The 21506-nt window shown below is 38.6% G+C and overlaps 1 protein-coding gene across 1 annotated transcript in view; it reads left to right on the forward strand.

Annotated features, from left to right (window-relative positions):
• The first annotated feature begins 271 nt into the window (after window positions 1-271).
• Window positions 272-21506, forward strand: part of tbc1d9 (TBC1 domain family, member 9 (with GRAM domain)) — a 35695-nt gene continuing 14460 nt past the window's right edge. The window contains exons 1-9 of the mRNA XM_041223131.1: window positions 272-1204; window positions 11519-11629; window positions 14546-14664; window positions 15219-15447; window positions 16024-16282; window positions 16696-16903; window positions 17587-17793; window positions 18327-18497; window positions 20091-20241. Coding sequence (XP_041079065.1) covers window positions 1081-1204; window positions 11519-11629; window positions 14546-14664; window positions 15219-15447; window positions 16024-16282; window positions 16696-16903; window positions 17587-17793; window positions 18327-18497; window positions 20091-20241 — 1579 coding nt within the window. The 5' untranslated portion in view covers window positions 272-1080. The remainder of the gene's footprint in view (window positions 1205-11518; window positions 11630-14545; window positions 14665-15218; window positions 15448-16023; window positions 16283-16695; window positions 16904-17586; window positions 17794-18326; window positions 18498-20090; window positions 20242-21506) is intronic.

Consider the following 21506-nt stretch of genomic DNA (forward strand, 5'->3'; position numbering starts at 1 on the left):
TATTAAATATTAATTTAAAATTTATTTAATATGCAAATATATTTAATATTAGTTTATGTATAAGCCGAAATTTCGTGTGAACTGTGACTGGACACTGAAAAATAAAACCCAACCAAACTTTTTTTTTTTTTCTCGGAAAATAAAAACTAAAAACGTAAAGCGTATATTACGTTAACATAAACGGCTTCTCTGTTCTTGAAATTACATTGAGCAGAAAAAATCAGTCACGTTTGCAAACGTGCGGCCGCCCCCTGACGCGCACTTTGTTGATACTGCACAAGGCAGTGCGGCGCTGTGGAGTGTGAGGTTGTGCAGCGAAGAGAGCTTTTATTATTGTTTGTGTTTGCTTGTGGAAAGTGTCGTTTGGTGGGGGGTTGCTGAATTAGTAGGAGAAAGATGGAGGGCGAGTTAAAATAAAAGCATCTCGGTTTAAGCTTTATTTTGTTTATATACTACAGTGCAGTCCAAACTCGTGATCGAGTGCTGCCATCATAGACGATACAATAATCCACTATTTTGGCTGCAGGCTCATGCCAGTGAGTACACGGAACAGAATCGGCAACAAAGGCTGAGCCATTGAATCCAGATATTATTATTTATTTTTTGTTATTTTATTTTTTTTGTATGTCTGTTCAGTCGGGTTTGTATGATAGAATATGTTGCTCGTTAGAATTTTAGTTTCACAGGACATGTGAAATTTGCAGTGAATGACTGAATCAAGTGTATAAAAATAACTCGCCTTAAAGAAAAATACATTTCGTGCTGAGATTTAACGTATTTGGAGCTGTTTAAGATATTGTTTTTAGAAATGTGTTTCATTTTTTAAATAATTTGGTCGCTATTGGGTATTTATCTTGCGCTCGGTGCTGTCAAATGTGCTTTGTCATTTTAACAATAACAATACCAAGGTGATGTTTGATTCGTCTTTGACTGTGTATCACGTCTATATTCACCTTCATCACCATCACCTGTCTTTTGTACCGCCGTCGTTACGGGCATAATCTGGACTCAGTTTTTGACGGATCGGATGTTTTCGTTTTTGGATTTAATGTGTTCGTAATATAAAATACCTGTGTGAAGATGTGGGTTAATCCAGACGAAGTGCTGTTGGCCAATGCTCTCTGGATCACCGAGAGAGCCAATCCCTACTTCATACTGCAGAGGAGAAAGGGACACGGAGAAGGGGGAGGAGGAGGGCTCGCTGGTGAGTTAAGAATACATCACACATTAATATTTCATGTTCCCTGAGAACATAAGTGATGCACACAGGAGTTACATGGCTCGTTGTCTCATTCAGTCTTAGCCTTTAAGCCACCATCTCAACAGTAATTAAATATTCCTTAAAACTGTATGCAATACAAATATAACACTATCTAGCATACAGAGGCATCCCGTATTTTCATTTTTCTTGTTTTACACGGTCATTATATACATTATTCCCAGTATTTTGCTACACCAAAATGTTTGAAGGAGAGACAAAGCTTAAATACAGTAGTTAGCAAGCGTTCCAAAATCTAAATGCCAACATTTTTTAATGTATTTATTTGTTTATTTTTCTAAGCAATGTCACAGTCTGTGTTTATACAGGGGGCACTGTGAACAACATGCAGTCTGAAAACACAGCCCTGCATAAACATGAACTACATGTGACTGTACTGTTTGTTGTTTGGTTTTTCTATTACATTTTTACAACTGTTACCTCACGTTAGTTTAATACAGTCTATTATTAGGTTATATAGTAACTTAGTCATACAGTAAATCTGTTATGTAAATGAGCATTTAGCTTACTATAACTTAAGTCCCTTTCGCACTGGTGCTCCTAACCGGGTCCCGACCCGGTTCTGGCTACCCGGGTCACAATCCCACGTAGTGTGAAACCACGTACCAGGGTTCACCCATATCGGCTGCGACCCACCTCAGGATGTTGGTCAACATGCTTTGACCCGGGTCGAACGAGACAAAATACACGTTGGGTGTTCGTAACCTGGCAAAGTAACAAACAGATGTGAAAGTTTCACTTCCATAAGCAACATTTCTGTCTATTGTGTTTAGCCATATTTTTTATTGATTGAGACACACCGTGAGCCAGATTGCAGCAGGGATTAATAAACATTTGGGCCAAAGATTTAAACCAGAGAAGCTTGGATGGAAGTGTTTGTAACAAGCTGCTTCTGGGGCATTGCGTACAGGCATTTACTTGCTTCCGTCACCCAGATCGACCCTGCTTCTTCAAAAAGCAGTGTGAAATCACGTAGCCGACCCGCATGACACCAGGTCATGACCCGGGTAGAGCATGCCAGGATGAAAGGGGCTTTAATGGAACAGGTTATAAATATCATGTTCATGGCTCCCGTTTGCCCCTTAATGCCATTAAACTGGCACTTCTGTTCTCGTTATAAGCAGAACACAAAATAAGCAATTGTTACTATGATTTGATAGCTTTGGCTGTGAATTACTTCACTTGGAATATCAGACTGCTGTGCAATAGGAATAGTCAGTGGTATGTTTTGATGTATTGTGGAGGCAATACAGTATCTGGATGTTGAGAGATCACTATTCCTGTTCCCGGCTGGCTTTGGTTTCTGAAATGATGTTTCCCGTTATGAGACTCTTCCCACCATCTGAAACAGGACTGAATTTAAGGAAGTAAACACACAAGGCTGTACACTATGAATGCATGTTCTGTAATGTAGCATTCACTTCTCACATTTTTGCTCCCTAATACCAAGTACAGTCCAAGACACATTTTCTGTTGCAGTGGCAGAGATAGGGAATGTAATTCGTCTTTGTTGTGCCATATCTTCTTAATGAAGTGTACTGTACTCTCCACTGTGAATTTTGCAGTGCAAGGTTTCACTGCTTCCGTTTTAATGGAAGGAACCCGTGGAGAGTGTGCAGGGGATGAAGTCATCATTATGTAAATCTCTTGCAGGGCACTAAGGGGACACACTTACTTCTAGTCTGCCTGCTGTGCAACAGACTCTGTGTTTTATGAATATTGGCGTAGTGGATGCACCACCCTGAAGTTCTTTTAAAGCAGACAGTGATAATTACTTCTCACTCATCTTGCTTTTGTGAGAATGCATGAGTTCGTTGAATGTACTGTAATGTAATGCCCTGTGGCATGTGGGTAGAGGGCTGGTCCCAGGGGAGAAGTCATGGAGGGGCTGTACACTTATCCATTAACAACTGGCAATCACCATTGCAAAAAAAACGTAATCAAAATGGTGTACTGTCTCAAGGGTCATTGTGTTTAAGGGGTTCTCGTAGTATTTGCTTGTTAGAGATCTAGTCCTTAACTTTAAAAGTGAGATTGACTGTAATCCTGCAATCAGAGGTATGTAATGTGAGATGCAAATTAGAAAGCTTGAGTAGCGCGCTGGCTGTACGTTGATTGAAAAGAGATTTGGTTACTCTAATCCAGAGCTTCAGAATAGTTGCGCGTGCACACAACAAAGGGTTTGGTCAGGACCTGCAGGATTTCTTCTAGCTGTCATTTTTTGGGAGCTGACAGGAACATTCTCACGTCAGCATCAGCTGCTGCCTCAAACCCTCTTCTTAGCTGTTTTTTGCACAGCTAATCAAATCTCTTATCAGATTTTAAGTGAAATAGAAATATTAAGACTAGCCTATAAGTTTTTGTTAATTATGAATGTGTAATTATTTAGTTCTGAAAGGTTTGGAGTCTATGCCTTTGAGATTTTGGACATTCTGCTACCCTCCTCTTATCCATAGTATGTTATCCTAAAATATCACACCCTGGCCATATTATTGATTGTAACTGTAATTTATTTATTTTAATTATAATAAATTTGCCTAGAAGAACTGTACAACACTGTTTGTTTTTAAGATTAAAAATATGTAAATTGTTAGTAGCTGACAAAATGTGTGTTTTTTAGTTTAAGATATGAGGCAGTCTTTTTAAAACAGAGTGCATATTCCTGTTACTGCTTGACACAAAAAAATAAATGTCAGTTATCTCCTACTCTACTTAATAACTCTGAAATCACTGGGAAAGAGATTAACTGAATAATGAATTGTGTCCCGCAATGAAACAAGAAAACACATATACGATTTTGAATGCTTTTGGCTTAAACTAGAAATAATCATGAAATTATATCAAACTTGACAAAATATGTCCCCCCCTCCTGAGTTAGTGTGTGTTTTAATTAAGGCAAATAATAACAGTGTTTTTAAAGTGTGAGGAATAAAGTATTAAAATAAGCAAAACCCCAAGAATGGCACTACATTTCAGCTCAAGTCTATATGCATGCTATTACTAAACCCTAGGACTCTGACAGGAAGACATTTGAAATCTGAGCTCCTTGTTTCTTTTAGTTTGTGATAAAGCTTCCTCTTCTGATATTCAAAAGGGCTTGTATGAGGTCAAAGACTCATTCATCATCTTGTGTATCTGTGATTAAAACAAGGAGGGTATTGCTTTGGAAAGTCCACAGCTGAAGTGAAAGCATGTGGGTGGTTGCATAATGATCCCAACTCTGTCCCCCCTGTAATACTCTAGATAATTTGGTTTCCTTGCCTGTGTGACCTAATCAGCCTTCACAAGGGCTTCACTGCCAGTTTATACTTCTGCAAACTACACCACACGCTGAATATATCGCGGGTGTCGGGGTCCATAAACCCGCTATATATCGAGGGTCACGATATAGTGAGAGACTAGAGGGATGCAAGTCAATCAACCTGACCCTACAATTGTTTACTTGACCCAATGTAAAATTATTGTTATTATATCCTAAATCTTAAGAAAAACTAATTCCATTAACAAAATATGACACAAAAATACAAGCCTGCCGTGTGGGAATCATTTTGTTGTTATTGTGGACAAAGAAGGAAAACAAGTTGATGTGGCAAAATGTATTGATTGCGGGAGCCTGCATCTATTTGATTCAATTAAAACAGGAACTTAAAGTCTTGAAACATACAAGGGATGCACTAAAGCAAAGGCATCAATCCAGACTGCTATTACCTCATTAATCGCCAGATCAGGTAGAGTGCCTACAAAATAAGGACTCAGTAAAAGGTAAATGTCTTAAAATCTGTGAAAAAGATTTACGACCATATAGAATGTTTGACAGCCAGTCTTTGAGAACTTGAGCAGTGACTTGTTGACATAGCACCTGCACATGTAAAAGTTAATGCAGGAGAGCTCATTAAAAGGCAAGTGTTTAATTTACAGCTTTAATACTTAGTTTGAAAAAGTAAAATTGAGCTTTTAGAGTAGACATTGTTGGAACTGTAGTATTGTGTTGTGTACTTCTATAGTACATTTAAAAATTTTTAAATGTTACGTTTCACTTTAATGTCAGTTGTGTTAAGTTTAATAAAATCACGCATTTACGAGATCATACTTCAGTTCATTTGATTTTCAGATGATATTAATCTGTCTTTAGTTTTAAACACTCTGTAGTTCAGCCAGATTTCCAGGTTAACTGGGGGAAAAAAATGCTTAAGTACTATATCTAGTCAGTCAGTGTATATATTAAGCTGGGGAAAGGATATGCGTCCCACTGTTTTTTCGGGCAGGGTCAGATCCTGGCCTAATAATAATTTTACATGGGGTCGGGTTGGGTAAATAATTGTCGGTTTGTGGTCTGGTCGGGTTGATTATGTTGCGTGTGTTCATCAGTTATTTTCTGTTTTATATTTGTAATTTAATTTAGAACAATTTGTTGATTTTATTTTTCACTTTGACATTATGGACTTTTTTTGTGTTGATCAGTGGGGGGAGATACTTTTGAGAGCCACTGTATACATTATCTGAAAATCAAATGAACTTAAGTACGATCTCGTAAATGCGTGATTTTATTACAAATTTAACACGAGCAAATGGAATTGAGATGTAAAATGTGTGTTGCAAAATAAATAACAATACTAAAGGTACTATTTATGAACACAACTATATACAGTCAGCAAAGGGGCAATTGCAATTAAAGTAAAACATTTCTGTTTTGAAAAAAACAACAAATACTAAATGTACTATTGAAATGCACTCGCATTTTAATGTGTTCACCTCGGAAAATGTGGGTTTAACATTCGCAAGTTCTCGAAAAAAGTGGCTTTCAACATTATATATGGTCGTAAGTCTTTTGCACAGATTTTAAGGCATTTTGTCTTTTATTGAGTCATTTAATTTTGTAGGCACTGTACCTGATCTGACGATTTTAAATGAGGCAATAGGAACATGGTTTGATGTCTTTGCTTTAGTGCAACCCTTTTTATGTTCTAAAAGACTCGAAGTTCCTGTTTTAATTTAATCAAATCGACCCAGGCTCCCGCAATCAATACATTTTGCCACACCAACTTGTTTTCCTCCTTTATCCACAATAACAACAAAATGATTCCCACACCGCAGCCTTGCATTTTTCTGTGAGCTTTTGTTGATGGATTTTTTAAAAGTTTTTCTTTCACGTCCTTCTAAACAAATCCTTTACTTCGACTTTTAAGAATGAAAGGAACGCCCTCGTTGTGTGTCACGTGTTTGCTGCTTCGCTCTGCAACTATGTCATGTGCTACTGGGGAAAGCCAATCCATGCAGCAGGAATTATAAACAATCATTTTTTAGTACCACCGGCAACAAAGAGTACAACGGCCATCTCTCTTTAACAGTAATCGACAGTTTGTCTGTTACTGAGTAAACAAAATCAGACCCGAGTGTTGCGTGACAATTTTGCCTTTTTCCAGGTAGACCCGTGAAGGCATCGAGACCAACATAAAAACAAACAGGCTAACAACAAAGGTTCAACCATTCCCTAGTTTTATAAGGGGTGTTAGGGTTCAATATAAATCCTCTGCGCAACCCGCTTTTTCTCATTTTCCGTATAAAAAGCAGCACACCGTTTTAATTCGCACTGCGGAGGGTAATTGCTTCTCCTCAGCTTAAGTCTCCAATTAATTTAAAAAGTCTTCCTCTCCTTTCTCAAATGCACAAACCCGTTGCATTGAAAGAATCTATTCCCAACAGGCTTGTTGCTAGGGCGCAGGCGTCACTGCCCTGTGACTTTTGCTAGTGTATTGCTGCCACACGTGAACATCGCTTCAGCAAGTAGATATTCAATTTGCTTTCTGTTGTGCAATGCGTTTGTATATGATAACAGTACGATATTAATGCTTTTGTTTTTAATTGTTTTGTATATTTTTTGTTTGTGATGTGCAATGCGAAATAAAACGAACAGTAATTCTAAGTGAAATTGCCTATGTACCTATATATTGCAGCTAAGGCATGGGCAGTTAAGACTGAAAAAATAGGGAGCCACCTCCAGGACTGCGATAACAAGGGGTGGGTGTCCTATCTTATTGAAAGCCTGGAGTGTTTACATTCATTCCCCAAAGCTATATTTCCACCAGCTGTATTAGTAAATATTCTACAAAAAATACAGTTACATAGTGACAAGCTGCCATGTAAAAAAATATATATAAAATTTGGTGTTCGTCACACACCAAAACAATTCTAAGAATTAATTTTACAACAAAACAATGTAAAAAAACAAGAACAAGAAAAAAAGGAATGAAAGTTGGTAGAATGTAGAACGGGAATTTGTGGAAGGATTTGAAAATGATAATGAAAGAACACGTTCATTTTTTTCTCAAAACATTAAAAAAAAAAAAAAAATCTGTATGAATATTCACACGTTTTTTTGGAAGTACAGGCAGTCCTCGCACTTATGACACATTTGGTTCCTGAAAGTCGTGTTGTAAGTCGAAGCACGTTTTCCCATAGGAACAATGTTATAAACTGGGGTTACGTTCCCGACTCTTCAGGCAGATAATATAGTTTTACAAAAATGACCCATTATATTGTACTCATGCAAATATTTATTTTAATCTTTACACTTAGCCCGGTGGTTACGCGCAAGACACTTACCTAGCTTGTTTAAAAGGTTAAACTGGGCTTTCCAATGACGTATTCAGTGCGTGTGTGTGGTACTCCTAGCAGGAAATACGATCGTCTGAAGTTAAGCACCTCATCATGTGACAGAGTTCACAGCTTAGGTTATGTTTTGAGTCCATTGCTCTTATCAGCCCTTGTTAAGGGAAAATAAATTAGTTTTTAAAAAAAGTTAAATGCGAAAAAAAACCCCGCTAGACTAAGTCAGGGCGACCACGGCTGGTACTGCGGTTCAGACACCGAGCATGCCCACGTCAGCCTTGGCTCAGGTCTCGCCGTCTAAATGCCGTATCGATGTCGTAAAGTCGAAGCAGGGTAATAATGCAAAAGAGTTTTAAGTGCCGTGAGTCGTAAATCGAAGCGTCGAGGATGGCCTGTATTCTACATGATTGAAGAAAACTAGTAGGCCTATTTATAAATTGTTGCTTTAGGGTTAGAGTAGAATTGTTCATAGGCCATCTGGCTGTAAAGACCTTTTCACTGTGTTTTTTTTCTTCTTTTTTTTCACACTTTCAACAAAAAGCCTCTTTGTGTAAAGACTGCAGGTTTAAACCTGATTCAGTCAATTGGATTACTGTAAATTGGCAGGAAACAGGAAAAAAAAAACTGCATGCATTCTCATTGCACATCAAAAGAACAAATGCAAAAACACAGAGGGTCTTGATTGATTGTATTGTATTGCTGAAGCAGGAACTTGGATTTTGCAGACAAACAGTATGACTGACAGCACTGATAGGTTGGCCAGCGACCTCTGTTGTCTGGACGGGTGCCTGCAGGATTGCCTGTAAGCTGCCCGGAGCTGTGTTGTCCTTCGATGCTGTAGCTCAGAGGTGGCTGCATGGTGAGTCTGCAGTATGAAAAAACGCGGTCGGCTGACGGCACACACTTCAGGGTACAGCGTGTGTTTGTCTTTGCCGCTCCCGAGTCAGTGGCGGTGAGCCGAGATTAAATAATAATTGAATATTCTAAGTTGGCGACTACTAAATAAAAAAAAAAACAAAACAAAACAAACAAAAACAAAGTTTTCTTATTCACCATCGGATACTTTCCTTCCCGCCATGAACTGTTCTTTATGAGGCATTTATTCTGCAGGTTTACTTTTAATAACATTGTTAAAAATGGGGGGGGGGGGGGGGGGGGGTGATGCTAGCATTTAGAAATACATCTCAAATAATCCTGTCAGAGCATTGTTCTGCAGCTCTTTGGGGTTGTGTTGAGAGTAACACACTATTACCTTGACAGTAGCTCTTATCACACATTTATAAACTTAATTTCCATCATGGTGAAACTGCCAAATTACCATGCACATTTCCAGTGGCTTGAGAGGGTCCCCACAACATGTTCTAGATGTCCTGTTGAAAAACAGAGGACTCCTCCAGTGTGGCATCTTCATGACCATGGATCAATAGTGGGGGAAGGGTGCCTGTGGGAACACCCATAAGTTTTTTTTGTTTTTTTTTCTTTCCCCGTTGTCTGGCAAGTAAACATTTCACTTTGAAGAAATTAATCAGGCACATGGATTTAAGCTGCAGTAGGCAATGCTGACAGTTCATGTTATGAGCGATCACATAAAAACTGCCAGGCAGGGCTGTTTCTTAATTCCCAGTCTAATTCAGGAATAGTGCTGTGATGACTCATCAGCTAGAGTACAGCAAGCAACGCCGCCTAGACAAGGACTGCAGTTGTTTAAAATCTAACATCAACAGTACCGTCTTTGTGCTGCATTTGTGTCTGATATTTTAACGATTAACTACCTACTGTGCATATACAGTGAGGACTTTAAGGACACCCTAACCAAGCTGCTACAACCACACAGCTTACTGTACAGCGCCTCACTACTTGAAGAGAACCAATTACAATATGTTCAGCCATCACAAAACCCTTGTTAAAATACAACTTCAACCTGAAATAAAAAAACAAACAAAAAACATATTAAAGGAACCAGTGTGCAAAATATGAAATCAGATTTGAAATTGCATGGAGAATGTGACAGTATCTTCTGTTTATTGTATGTATCAATGATGTTTCTCTACAGGACTACAGTCTTACTACATGGATGTAAGTGTAAATGTTAAACATGTTTGAACTGACCAGCCAGGCTCTCTGTTCTTTTTGGATTTGTTATATGCTAGACTCCAGGCTAATTTGAACCCTTTACTGCCCTGAGTATGTTCCCATACCTAATACCTATTTTCTCAATGTCAAATATATTGGACACTGGGCAGCAAAAGGTTAATGAAGATTCATCAAGCCCAGCCAGTATCAATAATGCTTAATGAGTGAACCAGCGCATGTAAACTTTGAAATTAAGGAAATACTAACAGATATTATTTTTATGAGAACAAACATGGGCCGGACATCTTTTATGTACAAAGCTCCTGAATTCTGAAATCAGTCACTGCTTGACTTTCGAAAGGCAGCTTCACTGGGGACATTTAAACATTTCATTCACAATTCCTTTCTTGAGTAAATGCAGTCACTGATTAAAGAAACAAGCTGGGTGTGATAACTTAATGAGGTTCTCTTGGTGTGTACGTGTACATTTTAAATAAATAAAATAAAGAAGGAGAGGGTTTTTTTGTTCTTCTAAACCAGGGCTTTTATGTCCCCGTTTTTATTAATTTAAATAATGTATAAGGTAACATGTTTCCTGAAACAGTGCGGGTGTGTCTAAAAGGAAGTATTGTATGCAGTGCCCACAAAACACCTTGACCTCAAAGATTTTTTTTTGTTCACTGACACTACATGCCAGCAATGATAAGTGGCCAAAGCATGGTGCAATTTAAAGAGAAAGGGACAACAGCAAACCAAACTATCTGTACAGCAGTTCTGTAAGCAGAAGATTTTTGACCTCAAGACTGAGCACATGAAGTCAGGAGCAATCATCTGAGATGAATTCTTTAAAAAAATATAAATGAAAGAGTAACCAAGGTAAGCCTATACCAAAACTGAACAACCATTTACAGTGGAATTTTCTAAAAGGACTGATTCAAACATAGCATTAAGTGTGGTTTATCGCAAATCTCTTCTTTTTTAAAAACCTTTACCCCTACAGCACTTTCTAGATCACTTCCTAATATCCTGTTCCCTCCTTTTTTGATAACATGCGAGGGCTTCATGAAGGGTCAAAATAGATTCCCCCCATTAAATAACTTTGGGAGGTGAGATTACCTTGAATGCAGTGCATTCTTAATGGAAGCCTGTGCTTTATATTTTTGTTAATTTCTATAACATGGTTTATTCCTCATTTTATTTATTTATTTATTTTTTTCAGATTTAATATTGCTGGGAAAAACACCCTGTAGTGGAAAGTACATTTTTTCAATTATTTTTTCAGATGGTTAATCACTTCTAATAATACTGAAACTGTGGTTCATTATTGCTGTAAGGAGTGTATAAGGGGATTATGTGTCAGTCAGTAGAGATTGTTATTATGGGCTAGACATAAAAGCCCAGAGAATGACAAAAAGCTTTTCTATTTTTTTCTTGTTGGCTTGGCTAGGGTGAATGACATGGTAACCAGTGATTACAATAATGAGTTTGTATTTTTGAAGAATGATTTTTCCCTCCCAGTTCTGAACAGAGCCCTGTATTGTGTGTTTTTCTCTGCAGGGTTGCTGGTGGGAACCCTTGATGTCGTCTTGGACTCCAGTGCCAGAGTTGCTCCCTACAGAATCCTTTACCAAACCCCTGACTCCCTTATATACTGGACAATTGCCTGCGGTAAGGAGTGTCATATTCTGGTCATTTATGTAACTGCTTGCATGTGTTATTGTTTTTATGGTTTCACTTTTGTCACTCAGCTATTTAAAAAATAAATAAAAAGAAGAAATTAAAGCTTTATTTATAAATGACAATTTTAATTTGCCACTGGAACCGAGTTCATAAAATCAATCTCAATTTAATCTGTATTCATAGTTCAACTGACGACGCTTCCATCAGCTAGGAGTTGAGCCTACTCCTAGACATTTACAGAAAAAGTCAACAGCTGTCTCCCTAATTAACTCAGATTGTACTGAATCACACATTTACTGTGACATAATTGCAAAGTAAAACATAACACTGTATAGACTGTTCTGTTTTAAGCCAAAAATAAAACCATTTACAATGTCCTCTTGTCCTACAGTTTGTCACTGTGAGCCAGTTGCATATAAACTTGTTATATCCATACCCCCATCAGAATCACTGGGTTGTATTGAAAAACGCTTTGGACTCAATACTACCAATACCAATACAATTCAATGATTATGCTAGGAAAAAGCAAGACCTATAAGACCGTAAAATGCGAGTTTAAAGCAAGAACTATGCAAATATCATAGGATAAGAGAGAAATTAATGCATGCCTTGCATAAAACATGCATAATCCTTGCAGTCATATTTTTCTTTCAGCATCCAATTATAACATATGTATTTTTTGTGCAAGGTATACATAGAATCAGTCCTTGTCCTTATATCATGCTTGTATAGTCATTGCTTTAAACTTGCCCTTGCACATCTTCCTTGATCCTAGCATGTTCCTTGCATTTGCTTTGGTGTGCATAGTGAAAGATGGAAGCAGGTCATGGGCTGTGGTGAGCTAGTATCTTGCAGGTGTACAATGTCATGGGTGTTAAATGCAAGGCCTAGGTACAGTATCTGTTAATTATTAAAGACGAGCCTTTCATTCCTCATATCACAAGATTATTCCAAAACAATACGTGAACATTTTGTGAATGTACAAAAATGCATTTTTCTTATAACACCCCTGTGGCAATGTTGCCCCGCCCCTGGGTGTATTTCTGTGTTATATGTTGTGTGTGGTATGTTAATGTTGGTGTATTGTAGTTGGTACGGGATATAAGAAGGGTTGTGCTCATGAGTGTTTAAAATGTATATTTGTATTTGTATTGCACAGCAAATTAAAATTCACATGCAGCTGTACTGAGACTCCAGTTGAATGATTGATTAGCAATCGAGTCTCGGTACAGCTGCATAAAAGCTGCATGTTTTCACTCACTCTGGGTTGTTTGTTCATTGAGTGGAGAACGGGTATGGAGAAGGAGAGTAAACAAAGTAAAATAACTTAACTAGAACTGTTTTGACTCACCGTGTTTGTCTGTAGTCCACTGTTTGTTTTGTGTTAGTCTGTTTTGTTTCATCTCTTTGTTTTGGCTACCAGTGCCGTGTCCTGTGTTTTGTTTGTTTTGTTCACCCCTTTTATTTTACAATAAACCAGCGCAAGCAAGCGCATTTACCATATCACTCACAGCGCTGTGTGTTTTCTTCTGCTCTGACGTCACCACTGATGCCAAACTGTCACACCCCAAAGATAGAGAAAAGAATATCTCTAAATCACAGACATCTTCCTGTATACTGTAAAAGACTGGCTTTCCATCTACAATGAGCAAAGATGGATTTCCATATGTGTTATGCTGTGGTATAGAATTGCAGTTTCAATGCAAGAGCAAGGACATTTATTTAAAAAACTTCCTCCAACACTAATGCTCTATTTAAATAAATTTATGTATCGCTTCCCTGCACATTTATGGATGCCCATTTCATTATGAGTCCTCTGTGAAGTTGAAGTCGTTATGTACTCAGAATTCAATTGAGTGCTTTTCTGAAGAATGAAACCAGGAGATGAGCATTTTGAATAAAAGCACATAAGATTAAAAATCAATGTTATTTCTGTCTCCTCCTTTCACAGTGCGTAGCAGTCTGTCGGTATCACAACACACAGTATAAAGAGCATTATGCGCTGTACAGTACGAGGGCATTTTAAGACACTGGATGTTTAAAAAAAAAAAAAAAGAAACCCTTTAGCAGACAGCCAGCACTGTCATCATTCCTTGCCATGGAACTTTGCCACATGAAGAGTTCTCTGCTGTGCAGGAACAAAGACATAGCCGCCAATATAGCTAAATGCATGTTAATTTGCTGTTGGGCTGGGAGCCTAGAGCTCTGATAATGTTAGTAAGTCATCCTGGGGTGTATGGATTTCTCTAGTTTAATGCATTCTTTGAAATTGGTCCATTAGAGTTCAATTAGAGATTTGAAATGCACCTGTCTGATCTTTTTAGATTTTGGATCGATGTGTTTTTCCCTTGGTCTGCAGTGGAACAAATGGGGTACACTAGCCACATTTACAACTTTTTCACATAGCTTTCACTGTAGCATTCTTAAAAACACAAGCTTAGCCTTTGGTATATTTCATGTACCAGTACTTGCACTTCCTAATAATTTAGAAAAGGCATGAAGTAGTTGACCTGAATTTAGTTTTTGCAACATTTTAAGGTTGTTTCAGCAAATGGGAGCACAGGTAGACATTGATTTATTAACTGCAACAGCACTAATCCAGTCGTGTAAATATACAATGCAGTTATACTGCTAAATATGCAATAATAGCCATGCATTTATAATAAGCTCCATGTTAGATGTGTCATTGTGTAGTTCAAACACGACACATCTCGGTTTTATTCTATACCTGCCGCCACTTACGCCACGTGCTATACAGTATATGTAGGCCAGCTGGATGGAAGCAGTAACTACTGTACAGTCTTAAGCTATAAGCCTCGTCCTGACACTTGAATAAATTACGTATTGATAGTCAGAAATTAGTTACAAAAGGAATCCTAAATGGTCTTTTTTGTTTCGTCCCAGGCGGCTCTCGGAAGGAGATTACAGAACACTGGGAATGGCTGGAACAGAACCTACTGCAGACTCTGTCTATCTTTGAGAATGAGAATGACATCACCACATTTGTTAAAGGAAAAGTTCAGGTATATTAACCCTCCCACATGTCTGTAAGTTGCTTGCTAGGTGCAGTGCAGTTAAACAGCCAAGGTGAGTGTAGGATGGGATTACATCCTCGATGTCAGACAACACCTTAGTCTGATATTTCTAATTCTAGTAGTTAAGATTTGTGAAAATTATAAATATTATTTTATAAATCATTTGATCCTTTTGAAGTCAATATGGTTTTCAATGGCTAATAACTTTGTCATAGAAATTAGCAAAAATATAAAGCACACGCTTCCATTAAGAGTGCACTGCATTCAAGGTAATTTCACCTCCCAAAGTTCTTTAAATGAGGAAATCTATTTTAACCCTTCATGAAGTTTCATTCCTACTGTCCGACAATCTGAGAACCCGATGCACTTGCATGTTATCAAAAAAGTGGAGGACAGGATATTAGAAAGTGATCTAGAAAGTGTTGGAAGTGTAAGGGGTTAAAAAGAAGGGATTTGCAATACTGGAAAATAAGCAGCACAATGAAAACCTAAAACCCAGCTGTATTGCATTTGTTTGACTCCTAATGTTTTTCTCTCTGCAGGGTATCATAGCGGAGTACAATAAGAACCATGACATCAAGGAGGATGATGACACTGACAAGTTCAAGGAAGCCATTGCTAAGTTCTGCAAGCTGTTTGGGATGCCAGAGGAGGAGAAGCTGGTCAACTACTACTCATGCAGCTACTGGAAGGGCAAGGTGCCGCGGCAGGGCTGGGTCTACCTCAGCATCAACCACCTGAGCTTCTACTCCTTCCTGCTGGGGAAAGAAGGTAACCTGACCCCCTCCTACTCCCTGGATTGAATACTTGTGCTGCTTGTTGATATATGTTTTCAGCACATGGGTCTTTAAAACATGTGCAGCTGTTCTCTATGTTGAAAAACTAGGGTAATGTGATAGAGAAAATTGTGCACATTGGCTAAAATAAAATTCCTAATGATTTGCAGGCCTAAACAACATACCACTATACTGTTTTCATCATTCAGCTGTTAACAGCTGATGTAGTGTTCTCCTGCAAGGGGGGGAACACACCCTGGTCAAACTTTTAGATTTAGTTATAGAAAGATACTTATTACTTTTTTTATGAAACTTGGTTATGACATTAACATTAGGTACCAGATAGCAGTGGTTTAAACATTTCAAATCCAAGGACTGGTACTTTTCAAAAAAATACATATGCATTTCCGTAATTAAAGTTAAAACAATAAGAAACTTTTTTAAAATGTATTTAAAACATGTCATTACTCCTTTTAAATGTAGTTTTATAATCAATTGAAACATATGTGACACAGGAATAATACTGGAAAGTTCCAGAAAAGTTCTGATTGTTTGTCTGTTTGTGTTTTAGCAAAATTAGTGATCCGATGGGCAGACGTCACGCAACTGGAGAAAAATGCCACCCTGCTCCTCCCTGAAATCATTAAAGTCAGCACCAGGTCCAGTGACCACATATTCTCTGTCTTCCTCAACATTAACGAGACGTTCAAATTGATGGAGCAGCTGGCCAACATCGCTATGAGGCAGTTGCTTGACAACGAAGGCTTTGAACAGGACAGGTCTCTGCCTAAACTGAAGAAATCCCCCAAGAAGGTGTCTATACTCAAAAGGTGGGTAACCGTGGAAACTAGGCAGCAGGGTCATGTGACAGTGGCCAACTGGATACGGTGTGCCATATTGCTGAGGACAGAATACTGTATACCTGCTCCTCCTAATAAATATTGAATAACTACTGGTACTTATGTGATATTTCCAGGGCCTTACACTGAGAGTGGGGTGCTAAGCTTGTTTTTGCCAACTCTTAGTGCTTCACTCTTTGTCGGACACTAGTCTACATTACTGATCCACTCCAACAGTACAGTTTAATGTAGGCAAATTTGATGGTGGTAAAGAATAGAATGCATACAGTGACTGAAATACAGTAATTTGGGACCTACAGTGAATGAAAGGTGTGCTCTCCCTAGTCTGGATTACCGGTTGGATTGTTTTATCGTTTACTGATCTCATTGCCTTGTTTCTACAGGGACCTTGATGCAAGAGCCAAGAGTGAGCGGTACAGGGCCTTGTTCCGACTGCCCAAAGACGAGAAGCTCGACGGACACACAGGCTGCACCCTTTGGACCCCCTTCAACAAAATGCACATTCTGGGCCAGATGTTTGTCTCGACTAATTACATCTGCTTCACTAGCAAAGAGGAGACCCTGTGCAGCCTCATCATTCCACTCAGAGAGGTGTGTATTCAATCCGCAACATCTTTTGGGACAAACTAATCCCCTCTGCTGATATATGAAAAGATTTTTATAAACAAGCTGTGTGACAAGAGCAGCAGCGGTGATGTTATTCCAACATGTGAGCAGTATTTTAGAATTTAAGGAGTAGGAATGGGCAATTGTCTGCTTTACCTCTGCGCCGATACTGAATATCTTGGTAAATAACAAATATCACAAACAGCTAGGTCTTGTTAAATAATTTGTAGTTTAAAACCCACAAGGAAATATGAAAGTTTAAACAGTTTTTCCTACACTGTTTGAGCCTTACATATTTTTTTGGTTTTGTTTCTGAAGCTGTTACCAGGAATCTAATATGTCACTGTGCCATTGGCCATTAGTGACAGAATATCTACTTAGAAAAACAGGCCCTGCTCATTCTGTAGTTTATATCAGGATTGTGCAATTATTGACTGGACTGCTCAAAATACAGAGCTCCTACAGAAATTTTCTTTTGTCAGGACAAAGGGATTTGTTTAAAAGTGCATGCTTGGAGGCTACACTATTTTTGTTATTGCCTCAGAATAAAAAAAGGAGTTTGAGATAAAAGAGGACTTTTATACTGCTAGGACCCCTTCTACGGTAGCTGCTGCACTGTAGATTTGCTTTCTTTGCAGAGTGTGATTGCCTTTGCTCTTTTTCTCCAGGTGACAATAGTGGAGAAGGCTGACAGTTCAAATGTGTTACCCAGTCCTTTGTCCATCAGCACCAAAAACAGAATGACATTCCTCTTCGCCAACCTCAAAGACCGGGATTTCCTTGTCCAGAGGATTTCCGATTTCCTGCAACAAACCACCTCGAAGATCTGTTTTGAGAGAGACCTCACCGGGAGCTACAACAGTTCAGATGATGAGGTATCCACAATCATACACTTTCTTATCCCCTTAAAAAATCAGCCTGCTATTGCAACATCTGGCTTCAATACAGAGCATTCTATAAATAAGGTACTGGTTTTGTTATGTGTGCTGTAATGCTGCCGCACCGAGCAGTCCGTAGTGGAAATGGTTACGAAATCTGGTATTTTTTTCTTTCATAAGGTTCATGGGGGCATATTTTACAAGGAAGAAAGAATTGATTTTCTCCTTTCAAAAATCAAGCGTTAATAAAAGACTGAAGTAATAAGTGAAAATGAAAAATGTATTAAAAGAAAAAAAAATTACCCAAAAAATAAATAATTGAACTGCTTTAATAATCTTCCCAAAGTGTTAATTTAGTCAGAGCATTTTCTAAAAGTAAACCCCCTGACTTTTAGTATTTGTGCCACAGAGCATCAGATATCTCAACCCCTACTCCAGCCTGCTCCTTTGCCAGATGTCTTTCCCGTTTCTTTGATAGCAAAGCCTACCAGAGCATAGCTGCATTGACAGATGATTGTCTTGTGCTGTAGGTGTATTCAAGGCAGAGTAGCCTCCTTTCCTCCAGCCCTCAGCGGAGTCTGGGCTTAGAGACTGATGGGGAGCGCCAGTTCAACCTGAACGACAACAGCGTCCCAACAGCCACGCAGGCACTGATGACAATGTACCGCAGAAAATCACCTGAAGAATTTAACCCCAAATTGGTAAAATAAATGAATAAATACATTTTACACATGTCACACTCTATTACACAAATCACACTCTATTCGGCGTGTGCATAATGTTCTACACGTTTTCGCTGTGGTAATGTGTCAGTTCCTGGCAAATCCTGTCTAATGTTATAGCTGAAGTACATTAGATATGTTCAACACTTAAATTAAGAGTGAAACTAAAGAAAGTTTGAGACAAACGTGTTAGCAAGTGTCTTTCAAAATCTCGGGAATTAAAACAGTTTAACCTCTTGATAATGTCAGCTCCCCAACCCCCAACACTCACATGCTGTACACACAGACAAAGGTAAACACAGATACTCAAATGCAAAACTTAAAAAACATGACATGATTGCCGAGGGGTTTCAGTTCACCTCCCTGGACCGTGGTTCATTTTCCCCATGATTACAGTTAGTGGCCTCATCTTACAATCCTGGCACACTGCACTGACTACTGCACTGAGTTGCACACACTTGACAAAAGGAAGTGAGAGGTATCATAGCATTGTATTAGGATCACTGCAAGCTTTGTGCGGTATCTGGTGGTTGATAGTGTATCAGTATCTCGCTATCAGTTTTGAAGGCTGTTATTGAGCCAAATCCACAAGACCATCCAGGCCGGGTCAGAAAAAGGAACATGGCGGATGAGGAACTGACCAACTGGCCGTGTCATTTGTTCTCCTTTTCCCACCCTGTAAGCATGGTCTTTGTCACAGCATTCATTTCCTGCTTGCTCTCCCCTTAAAATAAATTATTGCAGCAGTGTACCAAGATAGACAAGTTTAATGTACCATGCTTGCCTGTAGTCTACCATGCTTTCACCAACTATAGCAAAGCAGTAAGTGCATATTGTAAACAAGGCAATATTACTGCACAGATTTACCATGGTCAATTTTTATAAGGGTCAACCCTGTAAACTGTATTGTTATGATTAATTGTAATCAGTAATCATTCCGAATTAACAGTTAGACCAGCCTTAAGAATTTCTATACATGAAATGTAACTGGAGTGTAATTTAAACATTGCAAAGGAAAGAATGTCTTGTTTTTGGAGAACTATAAATATAAATACTAAATAACAAAATATTTGAAGTAATCGCTGAATATGCGGTAAGTATCATAACAGCTCTGGTTGTGTATTATTTGCATTTTAAAGGAGTTAATCCCTGTTTGTAACAAACGTAAGTAGATTGTGGATCAAGTTTGGTCTACAATTTGTGTCTCATACATAATATATTCCTAAACATGAAATTACAGAATATATTAAAATGCACATTATTGTTACATGGCAGATACGGTATAAGGGATTCATAGCTAAAGTCTTTATTTTATTCTTCTAGTGCACTTATAATAGAGTTTGGGTATTGCATGTATCTGAATAATCAATGCAACCATACATTTAAATCCAGACCATTGATAAATGTTGTCTCGTAGTGCTCACAGTGGAAAGCTGTGCTAGTATTAGTTGACCTAAGTACTGTAGGAGAATGTTATGAAAATAATCTTTCATTTTAATCAGCTGTGATTGTGCTGGAATGTTGCTGTGTGCAGAAAACTGCTTATTAATCTTCATGTATTTGCTGTCATAGGCAAAAGAGTTTTTGAAAGAACAGGCCTGGAAAAATCATTTTGCAGAGTATGGCCAGGGAGTGTGCATGTACCGGACAGAGAAGACCAAAGAGCTTGTACTGAAAGGCATTCCGGAGAACATGAGGGGAGATCTTTGGCTTCTCTTCTCAGGTAAGCAGGGTACTGTCTGCTCTGAACATCCATGTGCCCCTCGAAGCAGAGGCATGGGTGCTCAATGCTCGCTGGCATGCAGTAGTCTTTTTCCCCTCACACTAAACTGTGTGCCCTTTTTGTAATGTACTGTTTGAGTATCGCCTCCAATGCAACATACTTCCCAAATGCATCCATTTCAATGGCTTCGTCCTTAAATGTAGTGTAAAATACAATTCCCTGAAGCCTGTGCTGTAAATGTGGCTAGTCTTAGTTGATCATACACTTTTTTATGTTGAAGTCACACCATAAGATTAGTCTAGCGAAACAAAGTTCATGGAACAGGTTGAGCATGGGACTGCATCTATAAATATATATATACAGTGGCTTGCAAAAGTATTCAGACCCCTGACCAATTCTCTCATATTACCGAATTACAAATGATACATTGAAATTTCATTCTGTTTGATATTTTATTTTTAAACACTGACACTCAGAATCAATTATTGTAAGGTGACATTGGTTTTATGTTGGGAAATATTTTTAAGAAAAATAAAAAACTGAAATATCTTGCTTGCATAAGTATTCAACCCCTGTGCTGTTGAAGCTCCCAGTTTGCACCGATGAAAGAAATTGCCATAACGAGGACACAATTACCTTACCGTTGGCCTCCACCTGTGAACCATTAAAGTTGCTGTCACATTTTCTGGATAAAAACCCCACTGTTGAAGGATCATTTGTAAGGCTATGAATCTGAAGGAAAATGAAGACCAAAGAGCATTCTACAGAAGTTAGAGATAAAGTAATACAAATGCATAGATCAGGGAAAGGGTACAAAATAATATCCAAGTGTTTGGATATCCCAGTGAGCACAGTTGGATCAATAATCAGGAAGTGGCAGCTGCATCACACCACCCATGCACTCCCAAGAACAGGCCGTCCCTCAAAACTCTGCGCTGAAACAAGGAGGAGACTTGTGAGGGAAGCCAAAGAGAGGCCAACAATCACTTTGAAGAAGCTACAGAGTTCAGTGTCTGGGAGTGGAGTAATGGTGCACCAGTCAACCATATCAAGAGCTCTGCATAACACTGGCCTGTATGGGAGGGTGGCAAGAAAGAAGCCGTTACTCAAAAAGTACCATCTGAAAGCACGTCTGGAGTTTGCCAGAAAACATAAGAGTGACCCAGCTGCGATGTGGGAAAAGGTTTTGTGGTCAGATGAGACCAAGATAGAGCTTTTTGGCCAAAACTCAAAGCGCTACGTGTGGCGCAAACCTAACACTGCCA

The sequence above is a fragment of the Polyodon spathula genome, chromosome 2 (genome assembly GCF_017654505.1).
Source record: "Polyodon spathula isolate WHYD16114869_AA chromosome 2, ASM1765450v1, whole genome shotgun sequence".
NCBI classification, from domain to species: Eukaryota; Metazoa; Chordata; class Actinopteri; order Acipenseriformes; family Polyodontidae; genus Polyodon; species Polyodon spathula.